General features: G+C 38.4%; 1 protein-coding gene and 1 pseudogene across 5 annotated transcripts in view; both read right to left on the reverse strand.

The window, feature by feature from the left end:
• Positions 1-17,200, reverse strand: part of SLC9C2 (solute carrier family 9 member C2 (putative)) — an 87,642-nt gene that overhangs the window by 39,939 nt on the left and 30,503 nt on the right. For all 5 annotated transcript variants that reach the window (XM_042976313.1, XM_042976312.1, XM_042976310.1 and 2 more), the window contains 6 exons: positions 16,629-16,797; positions 12,841-12,922; positions 8,869-9,035; positions 8,132-8,242; positions 1,326-1,423; positions 113-232 (listed from right to left, as the gene is read on the reverse strand). In XM_042976313.1, coding sequence (XP_042832247.1) covers positions 113-232; positions 1,326-1,423; positions 8,132-8,242; positions 8,869-9,035; positions 12,841-12,922; positions 16,629-16,797 — 747 coding nt within the window. The remainder of the gene's footprint in view (positions 1-112; positions 233-1,325; positions 1,424-8,131; positions 8,243-8,868; positions 9,036-12,840; positions 12,923-16,628; positions 16,798-17,200) is intronic.
• Positions 11,566-12,146, reverse strand: LOC102951776 (annotated as a pseudogene).

A 17,200-nucleotide genomic window follows, 5' to 3' on the forward strand; every position in this document is an offset into this window, starting at 1 on the left:
TTGACCATACTATTAGTTGATTTTTCTTAATAAGAAAATCAATGTAATCAATGCTGACAATGTAGAAAAGGTTATATGTTTGTCTATCACTATTACGGTTTATAATACTTACCCATATAGAATAAGAAGTGCCTTATCTTTATGATATTCCAAAAAAGTTAACATGTTTTTAAACTTCATAAGCCAACTTCTAGCTCTTACATAAGTTGAAACATCGTAAATACTCATGAATCTAACAGAGAAAAATATACACATATGTTATAATAAAAGTCAAGTGCTGGAGGTACCTGGGTGGCTCAGTTGGTTAAGCACCCAACTGTTGATTTTGGCTCAGGTCATGATCTCATGGTTTGTGAGTTCGAGCCCCATGTGGGGCTCTGGGCTGGCAGTGTAGAACCTGCTTGGGATTCTCTGTCTCCCTCTCTCTCTGCCCCTCCCCTGCTTGTGCTCTCCCTCTCTCTCAAAATAAATAAATAAACTTAAAAATATTTTTTAAATGCACCATCCTGAGCCTCTGTATCCATCCACCTACCCACTCATGGTCACAGTACAGGAAACTCTTCCTGCCTCTGTTCATTGAACCATGCTTGGCTTGAGGTAGCACATAATTAAAGCTTCTCCAGACCAATTTTTTGGGGTCCAGAATCAAGCCCTCCTTTGTCATGCCTTGCCTAACCCAAGCCTCCCCAAGGCCCTGAAGGCTCTACCCTTTCCAAACTTTAGGAACTGATGTTAGATCTCCCAGATAGGTTACCAGACTCCTGAAATGTTAACTATCACCCAGACAGAATTTCCTATCGTTGTTGCCCCCACAAGCTTTGTCTTAGATCATCCATTAGCTAATTTGTACCAGGACTGTGACCAGATATTGACATATCTCTCAGACACCTGAATTTTTCCCACTAGATTTAACTCCATCAGTGGGGTCAGTTCCTTCAAGACTTGCTCCACCTGAGGAAGCAGCCTAATGACAGGCTCCAGGCTTCCCTACCTACCCTACCCAGTAACTTAGCAAATATGATAGAAAGATGGGATAATCATAATAGTATCTGAAACTACATAAGTTCCATTTATGGCTCCCCTAGTCTCTTATCTAATTACACTTCTTCCAGAATCTCCTAATGTCACCAAAGTTATTAACCTTCCGGGGAAAAAAAGGTAAACAAGTAAAATAAGGGGATGGATAGATAGATGGATGGACAGATAGATGAGGATAGGTGAGATAAATTGATCAACCTGGACATTTAACTCTCAGCTTTTAAATTTTATTTATCCATATACCCATTTGATTTTGGAAATAACAATTTAAGAAATATTATACTTACTTTCCTTGGATGGGGCAATAGCTTTTGGTTGCACCGATCAATATCCGGGCTGCCTCTACACTGAGGGTTCCATCATTACACTGTTTTTCAAAGCTACTCTAAACATACAATTTTAAATAAATATTACAAAGGACCAAAACATAAATGTAATATACTCTACTTGACCTTTACATAGCTGTCACTATTATTATTACATTCATTATAGAAAAATATACTTTTAGCAAAAATCTCCTGTAGCAGGAAATAAATTCCATTCAATTTAAATATTTACTAAATATTCATTTTTTGCAAAGTAATATCCTGGATGTAATAAAAGATACAAAGTTTCCTAGCTTCAGAAACTCAAAATCTACACAACTCAAAGAGTTTTCCTCAGTAGTATAAATAGTATCACAGTGTCATCTTTCTACAGCAGGATAGTACAAAGTATTAATTCAAAGGTTAACTAATCATCTCAACCTCTTAAGAAACTACCAGGAGAGAAAAGTGAATTGTGTTCTTTTTTCCCCCTTTTTGCCAGGTTTATTGCAATATAATTGACACATATTGTATAAGTTTAAGGTGCACAATGTAATGATTTGACACATGCATACATATTGCAGAAAATGTTTACCACAATAAGATTAGTTAACACATTCATCCCTCACATAATTACAATTTGTGTGTGTGTGACTGTGTGTGATGTAAGATCCACTCTCTTAGCAACTTTCAAGTATGTAATACAGAATTGTATAGTCACCATCCTGTATATTAGAGCCCCAAAACTTATTCATCTTATAACTGAAAGTGTGTACATTTTAACACCTCCTTCATTTCCCCCACCTTCCAGCCCTGGAAACCACCATTTCACTCTGTTTCTATGAGTTTGGCTTTTTTTTTTTTTTTTTTCAGATTCCACACACAAGTGAAATCATATACTATTTGTCTTTCTCTGTCTATTTTACATAGCATAATGCCTTCAAGGTCCATTCATATATTCACAAATGGCAGGATTTCCTTCTGTTCTATGATTGAATAATATTCCATTAGATATAGATAAATAGATAATATATAGATAGATAAACATTTTCTTTATTCATCCATCAATGGACACTTAGGTTGTTTTCATGTCTTGGCTATTGTAAATAATGCTGAAAGAAACATGAGAGCCCAGAGAGCTCTTTGAGATCCTATTATCATTTCCTTCTGACATATACCCTGAGTGAGGTTGCTGAAATATACAGGACTTATGAATGGCTAAAATCAAAACTACAGTGAGGTTGCTTATCTTAAAAACAAAACAAAACAAAACAAAAAAACAACTCTCAGTTTCATTGATTTTTTTTCTGTTGTCTTTCTTGTCCTATTTCATTTATTTCTGCTTAAATATTTATTATTTCCTTCTTCCTACTAACTTTATGAAAATGGGCCCAAAGAACAAATTCTTCTTTTCCTGATGTGTAAAGTTAGGTTATTTGAGATCTTTCTTTTTTCTTAATGTAGGCATCTATCACTATAAATTTCCCTCTTAGAGCTGCTTTTGCTGCATCCTATAAGGTTTGCTATGTTGTGTTTTCATTTTCATTTGTCTCAAGATATTTTCTGATTTCCCTTTTGATTTCTTCTTTGACCCACTGGTTTTTCAGGAATGTGTTATCTAATTTCCATATTTTTGTGAATTTTTCAGTTTTCTTCCTGTTATTGATTTCTAGTTTTATACCATTTATACTATTTTATACCATTGATTTCTAGTTTTATACCAACTTTATAATGATATAAAGGAAATATACTTGACATAATTTCAATCTTCTTAGATTTGGTAAGGCTTGCTTTGTGACCCAACATATGATCTATCCTGGAGAAATTTCCCAAACAAATTTGAGCATGGAAACTTTTTGTTGTTGTTGTTATGCAGTTCCTATCAACATTCTGTGGATCAGAGCAAATGTTTTTTGGAACTCACTTAGGAAAATGCTGTGGGACCTGATGAGCCATTGTAGGGTTTTAAGCAGGAAGGTGGTATAGTCCTATTTGTCTTTTGGATAAATCCCCGTGATTTGACCGCAGAAAAATTGGAGGTAGAGAGATCAGTTGAAGCTTATTATTCAGGAAAGAGGTTATAATTTCCTAAATTAATAGACACAAGAATGGAAAGGGGCATATTTGACAAATATTTAGAAGGTAAGAATGATAGAGCTTGGAGAGGGAGAGAGAAAGAGGACTGACCTGAGTGATCACATAAGGTAATGAGCCCATTCACTGAGACTAGGAATACAAGAGCCAGTTTGAGATGAGTTCAATGTGGATTTAGGTGCCAGCGATATGTCTAAGAAATGTCTAGCCACAGTTGAACTTATGAGTATAAAGAGATGGTGGTGAGAGTTTGGGAAGGAAGAATATAGATTTGAGGAACATCTGTGGATAGCATTGAAATGAGCGTAGCTAAGGAAAAAGAAGGAGAGATTACAAGGGAAGAATGATGGACAGAGTTAACTGTTCTGAGGAAAACATTAAACATTAATCATGCTCTGAGGAAAACATTAAAGAGATAAAAAGAAAGAGAGGAGCTCATGAAAGAGACCAAAAAGGAAAGGGGTCACAAAAACAGGGAGGAATGCCGCTAGAGGGCACTCTCAGGAAAGCCATTAAAGGACAACATGGAGTGGGCTACTACATGGGATTGTTGGCTTAAAAAAGTAAATGTGGTAGGTCATTACAGAAACAGCCCCAACGTATCCATGCCTTCCTGTGTCCGTGCCCCTTTGCAACTGACGCTACTGCTTCTCCTAAGAGATGGAGTCCACTTCTTCACTCATTGACTCTGGCTAGCTTTGTGATTTGCTTTAACTAATAGAATGGGAGTAAAAATGATGATATTCAAGTTCCAAAACACAGGATTTAGAGGCCTTGCAGCTTCTCCGCTCACCCTGTTGGAACCCAGAGACCACCATGCTGCGAAGAAGCCCAGTCCACTCTACTGCAAGATAGAAAGAAGGCCATATGGAAGACCACCAAAGTGCTCTGAAAGGCAACCAGCATCAACTGCCAAATTGGTGAATGAGGACATTCACAACCCCACTGAACTATGAGATGACCACAGATACATGAGTGCTCCCAGCCAAGATCAATGACAGAATCATCCAGATTGCCAACCCACAGAACTGTGAGAAATAATAAAACATTATTTTAAGCCAGTAAGTTCGGGGGCATTTTGATATACAGAAAAGGCTAGCCAAAACAGAAGTCAGTACCAATTATTCAAAGCCTACATAACAAAGGCTAAAACATTAGCTTTAGGACTTGGGGGTGAGTAGAGTGAGAGAACAGTACAAAAACTGGTATTGGAGGTGGGAGGGAGGAAGCTGTGCTACAAAGAGCACCACAATGGGCAATACTGTCACCTGAGGACACTGCGAAGGTGCAAAATGTGCCCAAATAACTTATGAATCTGGCTGCTAAGAACATTTCTAGACTTCTAACATTCTAGAAATATTAAAACTATCAACTTTTAAATTTTTTTAAATTTTTTTTTATTATTTGAGAGAGAGAGAGAGAGTATGAGCAGAGGAGAGGGGCAGAGGAAGAGAGAAAGAATCTTAAGCTGGCTCGACCCTCAGTGCAGAGCCTGACGCAGGGCTCAATCCCACAACCCTGGGATCGTGACCTGAGCCCAAATCAAGAGTCAGACATTCAACGCACTGAGCTAACCCAGGCACCCCTAAAACTATCAACTTTTAAAGCTACTTATGATAAAGTATGGGAAGAGCTAGGGAAAGCAAAGAGAAACAATTCAATCTGCAGCAGAAATTAGCAAAAAGACTCCACGATTTGCCAGGTTGAAAACTAAATTTGTTTCTCATTGCAGTCTTTTCAGCTGGCAAAAGATCTAAAAGTAAAGATCAAATCTAGTGTGCTGACAGTAAAATATGGCCTCAGGTTCCAGATCAAATCAAGATCAAAGACTCTTTGTTAAGACCACTGAAAGACTAAAAGTTGTTACTCAGTCTATCTTCTCAAGCAGACCAAAGGCTTTCTCCGACTCTTATGACATATGGCCTATCTGAAAAGGAATTGTGGAGTGGAGTGGACTATAATCAGATTGATTGAAAATACACAAGTTTTTAAGTAAATTGTACCAGGTTGGACGAAAAGAGACAGAAACTATTCTAAATGAATAGAAACCTCCCAAGTTTCTACTGACAGAAATCAGACTGAGAAGGCCAGTCAGTTACAAACATAGATTATTTTCTATGGAAATGTAAAGAATGAGGTGCACTGGTTCCTATGCCCAGTGGGATTTCATAATTGCCATGGACCAGTGATTAATCAGTACTTCCTGTTCTTCCCCTTCTTGAACAGAAGTGTCTGTTGATCAGCACTAAATGGAGAGGGGGTGGGGGACAGATAACGTGTTTCTTAGTTCATAGGTCTCTAGATCAAGAGGAATAATACTTAAGGAGATACGACTAAGGAACCTCAGCATACCTAGACCAAATGCAGATCATGAGATACTAGACTTTGAATATAATGCCATAATAAGATGAAGCTTGGTGTAGGGGGTGCAGGGGGGTGTGTCTTAGAAAAGGATGAGTGTATTTTGTTTATAGGAGGCATATGAATATTTGTGGCCAGTGAGCACAGTGTAGTACATTAAATATGGTTATACCCTAATTCTTTTTTCCTTTTCTCCTTTTCTTCTTTTTCTTACAATTATATGAGAAGATGGATGTTAGCTAAACCCATCGTGGTAATCTTTTCACAATATATGTAAATCAAACCATCACAACTCTATGCATTAAACTTATACAGCAATGTATGCCAATTATTACTCAATAAAACTTGGTTGGGGGAAGCATCCAAGAAAAAACAAACAAAAATATGGTCACAATTCTTTGCATCTCCTACCATTGAGAGTTTGAGTCTATTGCCCCCACCCTTTTAAATTAACATTTATTTACAAGTCTGGTAGTAGGGTACTGACTCTTGGCTGTGTGCCTCAGTTTACTTTTATGCAGCCTCTCATTCTTCAGCTCACATGATAATCTCAGGGCAGTATTCAAAGTAGAAGGTGGAAGCTGTAAATCTTCTCAAAGCCTAGGCTCCAGAACATTCCCAAAGTCACTTCTGACATACTTTTGGTCAAAACAGGTCACAAGAACAGCTCAAATTCAATGAGGTGGCGGGGGGGGGGGGGGGGGTGGAGAGGAGGGATATAGGCACCACCTCTTAATAGGAGGCTCTATCAAAAATTTATGACCATACTCTACTGCTCCTGATAAGAAATTTTCAAACTCTGGGAATATTTTAAATTAAGTTCAGAAATGTTTAAAAGAAGAAAAAAAGAATTGTTTAAAAGAAGGAAAATATGGTATCAATTTTTTTGCATTAAGGAGAAGTATGTTCTTCAACAGAAAAAAATAAGAGAAGGAATTTATAGATTAAAAGAGACTTAAAGGACTTATCCATTAATTACAATGTGGGAACTGTACTGGAATTCAATTTAAAAATGTGAACTGTGAAAATACACATTGATCATATTAATGAGAGTTGGAAGTTTGATCAATCACTCAATGTTTGATGTTATTATTAATTTCTAGGTATAATACTAATATTTTGCTATGTTTTTTAAAAGACTTTGAAACTTAGAGATCTGTAATTGAAATATTTACAGATGAAATAATATAATATCTGGGATTTGTTTCAAAATGATACGGAAGGTGGGGTAGTGAATGAGATTGCAGGTGGGGCAAGGTTTCTCATGTTGGTTTTTAAGGCTGGGTCATGGGTACATAGGGATTCATTACACTATTATATCTACTTCTGTATATGTTAGAAATTCTTCATAATAATAAGTTTTAAAATACAAATAAGAAAGATAGACTTGGCTTAACAAATATATGTATATGTTTTTGTGTGCTTGCAATAGTGAATAAAATGTGTCTTATTAGAATATAACCCCAATTTAAAATGTGCAATTTGATAAGTTGATTTAAACTTGATTTTACCTAGTAATCTTCCTTACTTTAAATATAAATAATACATAACATAATAATATATAAATTTAAAGATATAATCTTTCTTATATTAAACCATTTAAAACTTAAATCTTAAATATTTCAAGAGAATTTTTGGCTCACTAGATGTATTTTAATTTATTAAATTTATAAGAGTCAAATAAGCACTTAAGAGAACTTTATATAAAAGAAACTCAAATACATTAAGTTTATAAGAGCAGTTTTAAATATTTGAAGATATTTAGTTAAATAGGTATGTAAATAGCACCAAACATTGTTCAAAGTCCCCTCAAAAGTGAACGGTCAAAAATTACAAGACGTAGAACAGGATAATAAAATTTGTGACTTGAACTTAAAGCCTCAGACATTTATTGTTATTTTTAACGTCTATAAATCAAACAAATTTTAACAACTACTATGCTATCCAAACTGAAAAAATAGGGGCACATGGGTGGCTCAGTCAGTTAAGCATCTGACTTCTGCTCAGGGCATGACCTCACAGTTTGTGAGTTCGAGCCTCACATTGGGCTCTGTGCTGACAGCTCAGAGCCTGGAGCCTGCCCCGGATTCTGTGTCTCCCTCTTTCTCTCCTCCTCCCCCACTCAAGCTTTGTCTCTCTCTGTCTGTCAAAAATGAATAAATGTTTAAAAAAAATTTTTTAACTGAAAAAATATTTTTTCTAGTCACCTGAAAGCCCTGAAAGAGGCATTCTAGTCAACTGAAAGAGGTAAGAATTGAAAGTATTGCAAAAATTAAAAATAAATAAATAAATAAATAAATAAATAAATAGTGGATTATGTGAACTGTACCAACCATTTGTATTATAGCAACATGCAATCTGGCTTCTTCTATTAAAACTTCTTCTGTTGGGGACTCCTCCGTTTCACTACCACGAGAAACGTGGGAAAACTGAACAGTATCAGACTAAGTTTAAAAACATAAAGAGATAAAGTTAAAAATAAGCTAAAATAAGTAGCTAAAACAAGCACTTCACTCAACAAAGATTCTAATAACTTAAATCAGAACGGTTAAAAGGAAGGGCTATGCATAACTGGGTATGCTCTCCACATGAGAAATGTTGCTTTTAATTGTGTGCTTTAAAAGTCATAAATTCGGAGAGATTTATAAGTCAGATTCTCTCCCACACCTGTCTTTGCTCGACTGCTCTCTGAAGCAACCTGTGTTTCCTGCTTTTTGTAGTAATGTGAGGGCAGGTGGCTCAGCTCCTCGAGCTGAAACATCAGCTTGGCAGAGGCCATGTACAGTTAGTCAACCAGCCATGTAAAAACACCAATTCTCCTATGTTGGCAAACAAAGCTAAATTACCAAGACCTTCTCTTTAGAGAGAATTCAAAGAAGTCTTTTCACCCACATAGCAAAGCTAGTAAATATACCCCCGACTCCTCAGTTTTCTGACATTCCATTAGCAGAATAGAGGTTTTTTTTAATATAATAAACTAAAGCAAGAAAGGCAGACCCAGGAAAGAAAGGAGGACTTTTTTTTTTTTTTTTTTTTTTTTTTTTTTTTTTTTTGCCAGGTATCAACTCACAGGAATGGTGTATTCAATCTTTGTTTTTTCTTCTACTAAGGTCCAATTAACATTTGTCAAAATTTTTTCTGTTTTAAATAGCGTTATTGTGTTCTGTATTATCTCCTGAATGTGCTTAATGGCATTCTGCATGGCCATTTGCCTTGGGAGGGAAATAGCACACAAACCTGTGACAAAGAAAAGCAAGGATCTTAATAGAATACAGCAAAGACTCCAAGAGGCAAAACCCTGCAAGATGTAGTGAAATCTTGTTGGTGCAGTCAATCACTCGCATAGCCAAACCGGAGTGCTCAAAGAAAAGCAAGGACCACCTTTGGTCCAAAATTTTCCAAAAAATTACCCAACTCTGTTTCTCCTGGCTGTATAACTCAACTTTATCTGACTCAATTGCTAAGGAATGCTTTCTTCGTTTCCTTTCATTCCCTTTACCTAGAGACATGACTTGCTACTTCAAGGCACCCAATCAGTATTTCTCGAAGTATAGAAAACTACTTGTGTCTTCTACAGAGGAAGGCTGCCTATTAAACTATGCAAATTCCCCGGATCCAACCCATACCCAGAGAATCAATTGGAAATTGCATTTTAACAATTCTCCAACTGATTCTTCTATAAAATTTTAAAAATTTAAAATATTGAGGTCACTGCAACAGAGATCCCTCAAATTTAATATGTATCTGTTTCCTGGCCAGCAGCAAATCCACATGTCTCAAAACTTGTAGCCATTTGTATTTTCTTGAGGTATGGATTTGAAGTTACAGCTATGAGGCTCACTCACTGAAAAGAAGAATTCAATTAGTGAATGAGCTTAACCTGCTCACTTGGAATCCCATCTCAATAAAACTGTTCTCTTTTTGTAACTGCATGTGGAATGTTCCATAAAGAGTCCAAATGAGTTCCAAACGTTTAGTTAACTTTACTGCATTCTTTATGGGACACTGTGTGTAATGACAGTATTTGAAATTTCTGGGATCCCAAAGGTCTGGAGGCATATCCCTCTTGGTTCACTATGGTCCAGAGCAGAGACACATTTGACTGTAGGCTTAAGTTAGAAGTTGTCAGCTTTGGATTCAAAGCTGTATGGCTGAGACCATACAGGAAGAAAATTTTTTTCATTTGCCTAACTACATCCTCCCCATATGATGGAGAAACAAATACTTTCCAGTTGCTCTGGGGAAACATGAGTATATGTGGACCACTTGGTGGCACCAATACATTTGAATGAATTCTCTGTGTTTAAGATGATCCTGGAAGAGTGTGAGGAGGGAATCTGTTAAAGCCTTTGACTAGACAGAAGTAGTTGGTTTGAAACTCTTACTGATAAAACTTGAACTCTGTTAAGTGTTAAATGTGTGCCATGTAGTATTTCTAGAAAGGATGAGCATAGATTCTACAAGAAGAAAGTATTTACCATATACTTTTGTTTTATAATGAAAATTCCGAGGTTTAACTACTACAATAAAAAATTTTGTGGGGCACCTGGGAGGCTTGTTAAGTTGGTTAAGCACCTGACTCTTCATTTCAGCTCAGGTCATGATCTCACGGTTGTGAGATCGAACCCTGTGTTGGGCTCTGCACTGAGTGTGGAGCCTGCTTGACATTCTCTCTCTCCCTTTCTCTCTGCCCCTACCTCTCTCCTGCTTGCACATGTGCATGCTCTCTCTCTCTCTCTCTCTCTCTCAAAATAAATAAATAAACTTTTAAAAAGTTATAAGGGAAGAAAAAGAGGGGAAAAAAATATTACCATAACAGTAAAACCCCTTGTTGATCTTGCCTTTGAGTATCAGAGTAGGAGGAATCACAAGAAAAGAAGCATGGGAGAAATCCAGATGTGATATCCTAAGCAAAGAGAATGGAGTGGGTCTGGATCCCTGAGAGTCAAAAATAAATTGTTGAGAAGGGAGGTGTGAGAAAGCCTTCAAAGATCAAATTAACTTCGGTCACACTCCAGCGTAGGCTTTTGCCGACCAAGCATACATTTCCACTGAGAACAAGAACAGATCCATAACTAGGGGAAAAGAAGAGCTACCAGAAATCTGCCCCACTTAATTAGCCCAGTTCACATATTGGAGCCCTTGGCTTTGAAGGGCACTGTCACAGGAAGTTCTGCTGTAGTGCTGGCGGGGCGCAGTTTTAGAAATGGGCAGGACTGCGAAAAGACACAAGCAAAGAGGTAATGTCTCTCATGGGCAGGATAGGGAAAATTCACCAGGCTATTCCCTGTTTAGAAGAACCCTCCTTCAACATCGTCCTTCCATTGACCTCTCATTAGTTCCATGCTTTCCAAGATACCTTCTGATGACTAGTTTTGTTTATCAAGGAAATTGGTATTTAGAGGTGAATACCCTGAATAATGATCATGATTATTTCAGACATAGAAAGAAATCATCCTCTTTATAAATTAACTAATTGATTTTCTGCTTTATCCACATGCTCCTGTGAGTGCTGTATATCTCCAGCAGTCTGATCAATTTTAGATACCCTGAAAGGATCATCCTCTGCACCAGCTTAGCTGAGGATCAGGCCATGGGATATTGAGAGATACTAAGGCCCTATTCGAAGACTTTGTGTAATCCCATCCAGGCTTCTCCCTCCCCACTTGACTGTACTGCCACCAACTATCTTATCCTAGATTTCTCTATTGACTACGTGTCGATTTGTGATTTTATCAAACTTATGCACTTTATTATCAATGGCCTCAAATGTTTTCTGGAAATAAGCAACTGTGGCAGAGCCTGCTGATTATCCCCCAATATCCATTTTCTTTTCTTTTTTTACAATCTTAAAACCTTTTTTTTCCTTTATATTTATCAAGCCATGAATTCATAGGGAATGGGTTCCAACAGCTCAGGCTCCTTTCTGTTGGTTCTCAGAAAGTGTGCTTCTTTGGGTGGGGCAGACTGGCTCTTCAGTTGAACCCAAGTACCCTTCTCTTTGGCTTTCTTCTTCTTCTGATCATTTTCTTTCACACACTTCAGGAAGCTATCTCGGCTCTTTAAGTGCTTAATATGTTCAATACGTGTATTCATTCTTTTGGCAAGAATCTTGCCCTTAACTTCTTTGTTTACAACAATGCTAATAGGATGCTGGGTAACATTATAGACTCTTCCAGTTTTTCTATGGTAACACTTGTGGGGTATTCCTTTTCAAACAGTCTCCATTCCCTTGATATCTACACTATCACCTTTCTTGTAGATTTGCAAAGAAACTACTCCATGTTTTCTAAAAGGCCTAGAGAACATATAGAGGGTACCTCTCCTCTTTCCCTTTGTGTTGGTCATTTTGGCAAATTACTGGAAGATGGTGGTTCCAGCCAAAGGACTCCCAATATTCATTTTCCCCTTCTTCCTTTGCCATAGAATCTCCAAGTCTTGGCTGAGCACATGGCCAGCCATGGCTCCACCATTATCCCTACATTATCCCAGGTAGGGATAATATTTTATTGCTTCTCTTACCCATGTGTGACCATGTGACTAAATTCTGACCAATGGAATGTGAGTGCTGATGATATATACAATTTCTAGGCTATGCCCTTAAAAGGAAGCTGCTTACTCTCCATTTCCACCCAGCTCCCCATTTTCTCTCTCTAGTTGGCTGGATTGAATATATAGTGGTTATGAGTCAGCTTCTACCCTCAGACAAGAGCAACATTCCAGAGAGGAGCAACAACAAAATACAAGGATCCTGGATCTATGGACAACCCCGTGAAGCAGAACCATCCCACTCTTTTGGACATTTTGATGGAGAGGAAAAGAAAGTTCCCTATCTTGTTTAAGCCACTGAGAATGTGGTTTCTGTTAAACTGGCTAAACCAATATTCCAATTAATTCAGCATCTGTAAATAATGAATGAATGAAAATGAATGATTTCATAATCAATTCCTTGAGCTCCTTAAGAAATGTCCCCATGACTCCCAACAACAATGTGTTTGCATTATTCTCTCCAGTTAATTAATGAAAGATAAATATACTTTACCTAATGTCCTGGCTGAATGAGTCATCATGTATGAATTTATTCCCATAGTCATTAGTGATATTACCTGTACATACAATAAAAACTAAAAAACAAAACATACAAATAGTTAGAGCCAAAAAAAAAAAAAAAACCCAAATGAATAAGTTCTCCAAAGGGAATCATTATTCAATTAACCACCAACAAAATTCTATCTTAATCCACATTTTAAAATCTTGCTTCTGATAGATAAGGCAAAGGGTTGTTTTGTGGACAGTGCTTGAATATAATATACTGGAGCAGAAATTAGTTTTCAATGTGCATGAGAAAAGATTTTGTAATTTTGGGAAGGGATAAGAATACTGGTCAAAGAGCCCTCCACTGTTGCTGCTTTCAGCAGGAGCCACACAAAGCCAGGAGGATGGTAGGCATCACAGACACTGCCATGGAGCCTGCAGGGTTGGGGAGCCACCAGCAGATGGTGAGTAGCAGTGGTGACTGTGGAGACAAGGGAAAGTGTGTCTGCCACCAGCATTTACTATGGCTGCTCAGGAGGCTCGGAGCCTACAGGAGCTGTGGTGGGGTCTGGAGAGACACCTCACAGAAGCGGAAACACAACCACATTTGCTGGTCTTGACTCTACCACTTTAATTAGCCATGTAATTTGGGGTCAGTAGACTTAACCACTCTGAGCCTCAGTGTCCTTCACTAAAAAACGGAGTCAACAGCAGTATGTTCTCTGGAGAGTGTTTCCCAAACTTGACTGATAACAGCACTGAAAGTGCTTCTAAAAGATACTGACTTCAGGTTTCTTCCCTGCAGATTCTGATTGTGTAGGTCTGGGGTGGTGCTAAAGGGATCCATGTAACATCAGACAGATTTGAAAAACACTGTAAGTGATACTCAAATGCTAGTTAGCATTTCGTTGACTTGGTTTTAGGCGAATTCCTTGCACAAAAGAAAATTGAAGGAGCTCAGACGTTGGTTATGATACTTTTCCTTTGGGGCATGAAAGGACCCAAAGTCTGAAAAATTACAGGTTTGTTTGAACTCCAAATTAATTCCCAGATGATGGCCATAGATATAAAGTACAAATTCTCAGGAAAGATGGTGAGGAATATAGTAGTCCATTTTGAAAAAGCACTTCTTCTGGGAGTTAGGGCACCTGAGTTCTTTCCCTAACGTGCTATTCTCTTTGTTCTAATTTCTCTACATGCAAGATGGAGAGGGTGATAACTGATCCTCCAAAGAAGATATTCTAAAAATATTGTCTTCTGGAACAGGGGGGAAATGACAAAGAAGAGAAAATCCTGAGCTGGAAATTAGCCAATATCAAGAAACTCTGTACATTTATCTGCAGATTAAAGTTCCTTGGGAGGTGGGCAGATGTTCTTAATTCACATTATTCAGAAGCAACCCTCCCAGAAGCAGGGTTGGAATTCATCTGACTGGGAGGTGGGGGAGGGGGGTGTCCCAGGGATTTCTAGCAACTTCTCCAGCTAACTCACACAGTACTGTTACAAATAACAAGGGGCCCTAACACTGTCGGCAGATGTACTGGGGTCTTTGGATCTTCCCTGGATTCTCAGTACCACAGACACTGCCACTACCAGATTGGCTTTGAGGGAGAGTTTGTAACATTTATTGAGCATTTGCTAAGTGGCAGACACTTTACTAAGTATCATCTCAATCCTCAACTGGAAATTGAGGTTCCACAAAATCTGGAGAACTTGCCCAAGGTCACCCAGCCTGTGACGAGGGGGCCAGGATTCAACCCCAAGTCCATCTGATTTCCACATCCTACACCATTACTTCACTGTTGGTCCCTTTCAGACTATCAACATAAACAAACTTTCCTCTGAAAGTTCCTTTCTTCTTAAAAGAATGCATTTTTCAAATCTAATTTTAAAAATGGTTAACCTCGGGGCACCTGGGTGGCTCAGTCGGTTGAGCGTCCAACTTCAGCTCAGGCCATGATCTTGCAGTTCGTGAGTTTGAGCCCTGCGTTGGGCTCTGTGCTGACAGCTCAGAGCCTGGAGCCTGCTTCCAGATTCTGTGTCTCCCTTTCTCTCTGTCCCTTCCCTACTCATGCTCTGTCTCTCTCTGTCTCTCAAAAATGAATAAACGTTAAAAAAAAGTTTTTTTTAATTAGGTTCACCTAAGGAGAAGGGAGAAAAGATGGTGGAGGAAGAGGACCCTAGGCTTGTCTCACCCCACGAACATAACTAGGTAACTATCAAATCATTCTAAGACTCCAGAAATCAACCTGAAGACTGACAGAATGAACTCCATAACTAAAACTCTGGAGAGAAGAAGCCACATTGAGGAAGGTAGGAAGTACGGAGATATGGTTTGGAGGAGAAATGGATCACAAGTGCTGTGGAGGGGAGGGAGCCCTGGTCACAGACAAAGGAGAGAGAGAGAGAAAAAGAGAGAGAGAGAGGAGCACACAGGGGAATGCACAAGGAAAACACTTCCCCAAAACCATTGGCTGGGAAAACATAAGGGGCTACTTTTTGTGAGTTCTTGCAATCAGTGGGGCCTGAAGAATGGAGTTTGAAAGATCAGTGGCCTTGACTGGGATTGTGCCCTGAAGATGTTGCCCTACTCCCAGAGAGAAGGCAGGCAAACTAACTGGGGCAGATGATGCAGAAACAGTGATCTGAAAAACGCCTGGAGCAGACAGTGGGGAAATTATTCACTCTTCTCAGTGTGCTTCCCTGAGAGGCAGATATCATGGAGATGCCTCTCTGAGGACAAAGGAGCTGGTTGGAACCATTTCCCTTCCCTGCCCCTCATCTTAAACACAGAGCCACCTGCAGGAAGCAAAGTAGCACCCACAGGGCTGCCTAACTGCTTACACCAAGTCCCACACCTGTGCATTCTGGTGGGACTGCCCTTCTTGATCAAGCTTGCCTCAGTGCCAGCTTAGCCAGCCCCTTCCCCAGAAGACCAGCAGAAACCCCTGCCCACACCATGTCTCCTGATCAGAGAGTTCTACAGGGCTTCGGTTCTACTGGAAGCAGTATCAGGTATTATTTAACAAGCAGACCAGAGCACATGTAGTTAAAACTCACCACACTCTGACCAAGGACCAAAGAGTGGCCACTGCGGGCAAGGAGAGCCTCTGCAGACAGCTGACCCGAAGGATAGAGCAGCCAAAACACAACAGCAGAGCTCACGCAACATGCACCACAGACACCCCGGGAAGTGACAGGTCCTGGACACTATATGACCTCTTCTTCATAAAGCCATTACTCTCAGGAGCAGGAAACTGGCTTTTCTAACACAGAGAAGAAGACAGTGAAATAAAACAGATGTAAGTAACATGCCTGATCGAGAATTCATAGCAACAATCCTAAGTATACTCTTATGAGAAAAGAATGGAAAGACTTCAGGGAGACCCTTACCACAGAGACAAAAGAGTTAAAAAAGAAACTGTCAGAAATGAAAAATTTAATAACTGAGATTGGAAACAGGCTTGATGCAATGAACACAAAGCTGGAAGAAGTAGAGAAACAAATAAGTGATAAAGAAGACAAAATAATGGAAAGCAAGGAAGCTGAACAGAAGAGAGAAAATAGGTAAAATAGGTGATGGGGATTAAGGAGTGCACTTGTGATGAGCCCTGGGAATTGTATGGAAGCGTTGAATCACTAAATTGTACGCCTGAAACTAATATTACACAGTATGTTAACTAACTGGAATTTAAACTAAAAAAATTTGTAAATGGTTAACTTTATTATTGGGTACTATGACAAGTGCTACAAAATAAACAAAATGAATAAATATTATGAGATGATTTTTCCTACCATTTGTGGTGATTCTATTTTTTGATCAGCCAGATTATGAATTTCAGGAGCCAAGAGTAAACTAAAAACTCCTTTAATTCCAGACCATGCTATAACAATTCCCCATCTCCAGTTATAGTCATAATTTATACGCATCAGAAGAGGGCTCACTAACACAATAGTAAGCAACCTGTGGAGAGAAAAACATTTTTTTTTAAGTCACACCTTATGTATTAATGTTATTCATGGTTGACACTACTAAAAACTAAATTTCATAGAAATTTTTTTCAGGAAAGAGAAAATAATTCAGTTTATTGATAAATTGTTCAACTTTTCTGGGATGAACCAAATCTACTGTCTAAGTTTTTCAGATAATACTCAAGTCTCAAAAAACAGTGCTGGAAGTTTTAATATACTATTTGGATTTGGGTAGTGTATTTCTGAGAGAAATTTCTTCAAATAACGTTGACAAGCTCATCTATTCCCTGGAAGACCATGACTAGATCAGAAATGAGGCCAAGAGGACACACAGATGATGGCCGAAAAGTAATTATTATTGTAGGCACATTAATAAACTTAGCTTAATCAAATTT

The sequence above is a fragment of the Panthera tigris genome, chromosome F3, assembly GCF_018350195.1.
Source record: "Panthera tigris isolate Pti1 chromosome F3, P.tigris_Pti1_mat1.1, whole genome shotgun sequence".
Lineage (NCBI taxonomy): Eukaryota > Metazoa > Chordata > Mammalia > Carnivora > Felidae > Panthera > Panthera tigris.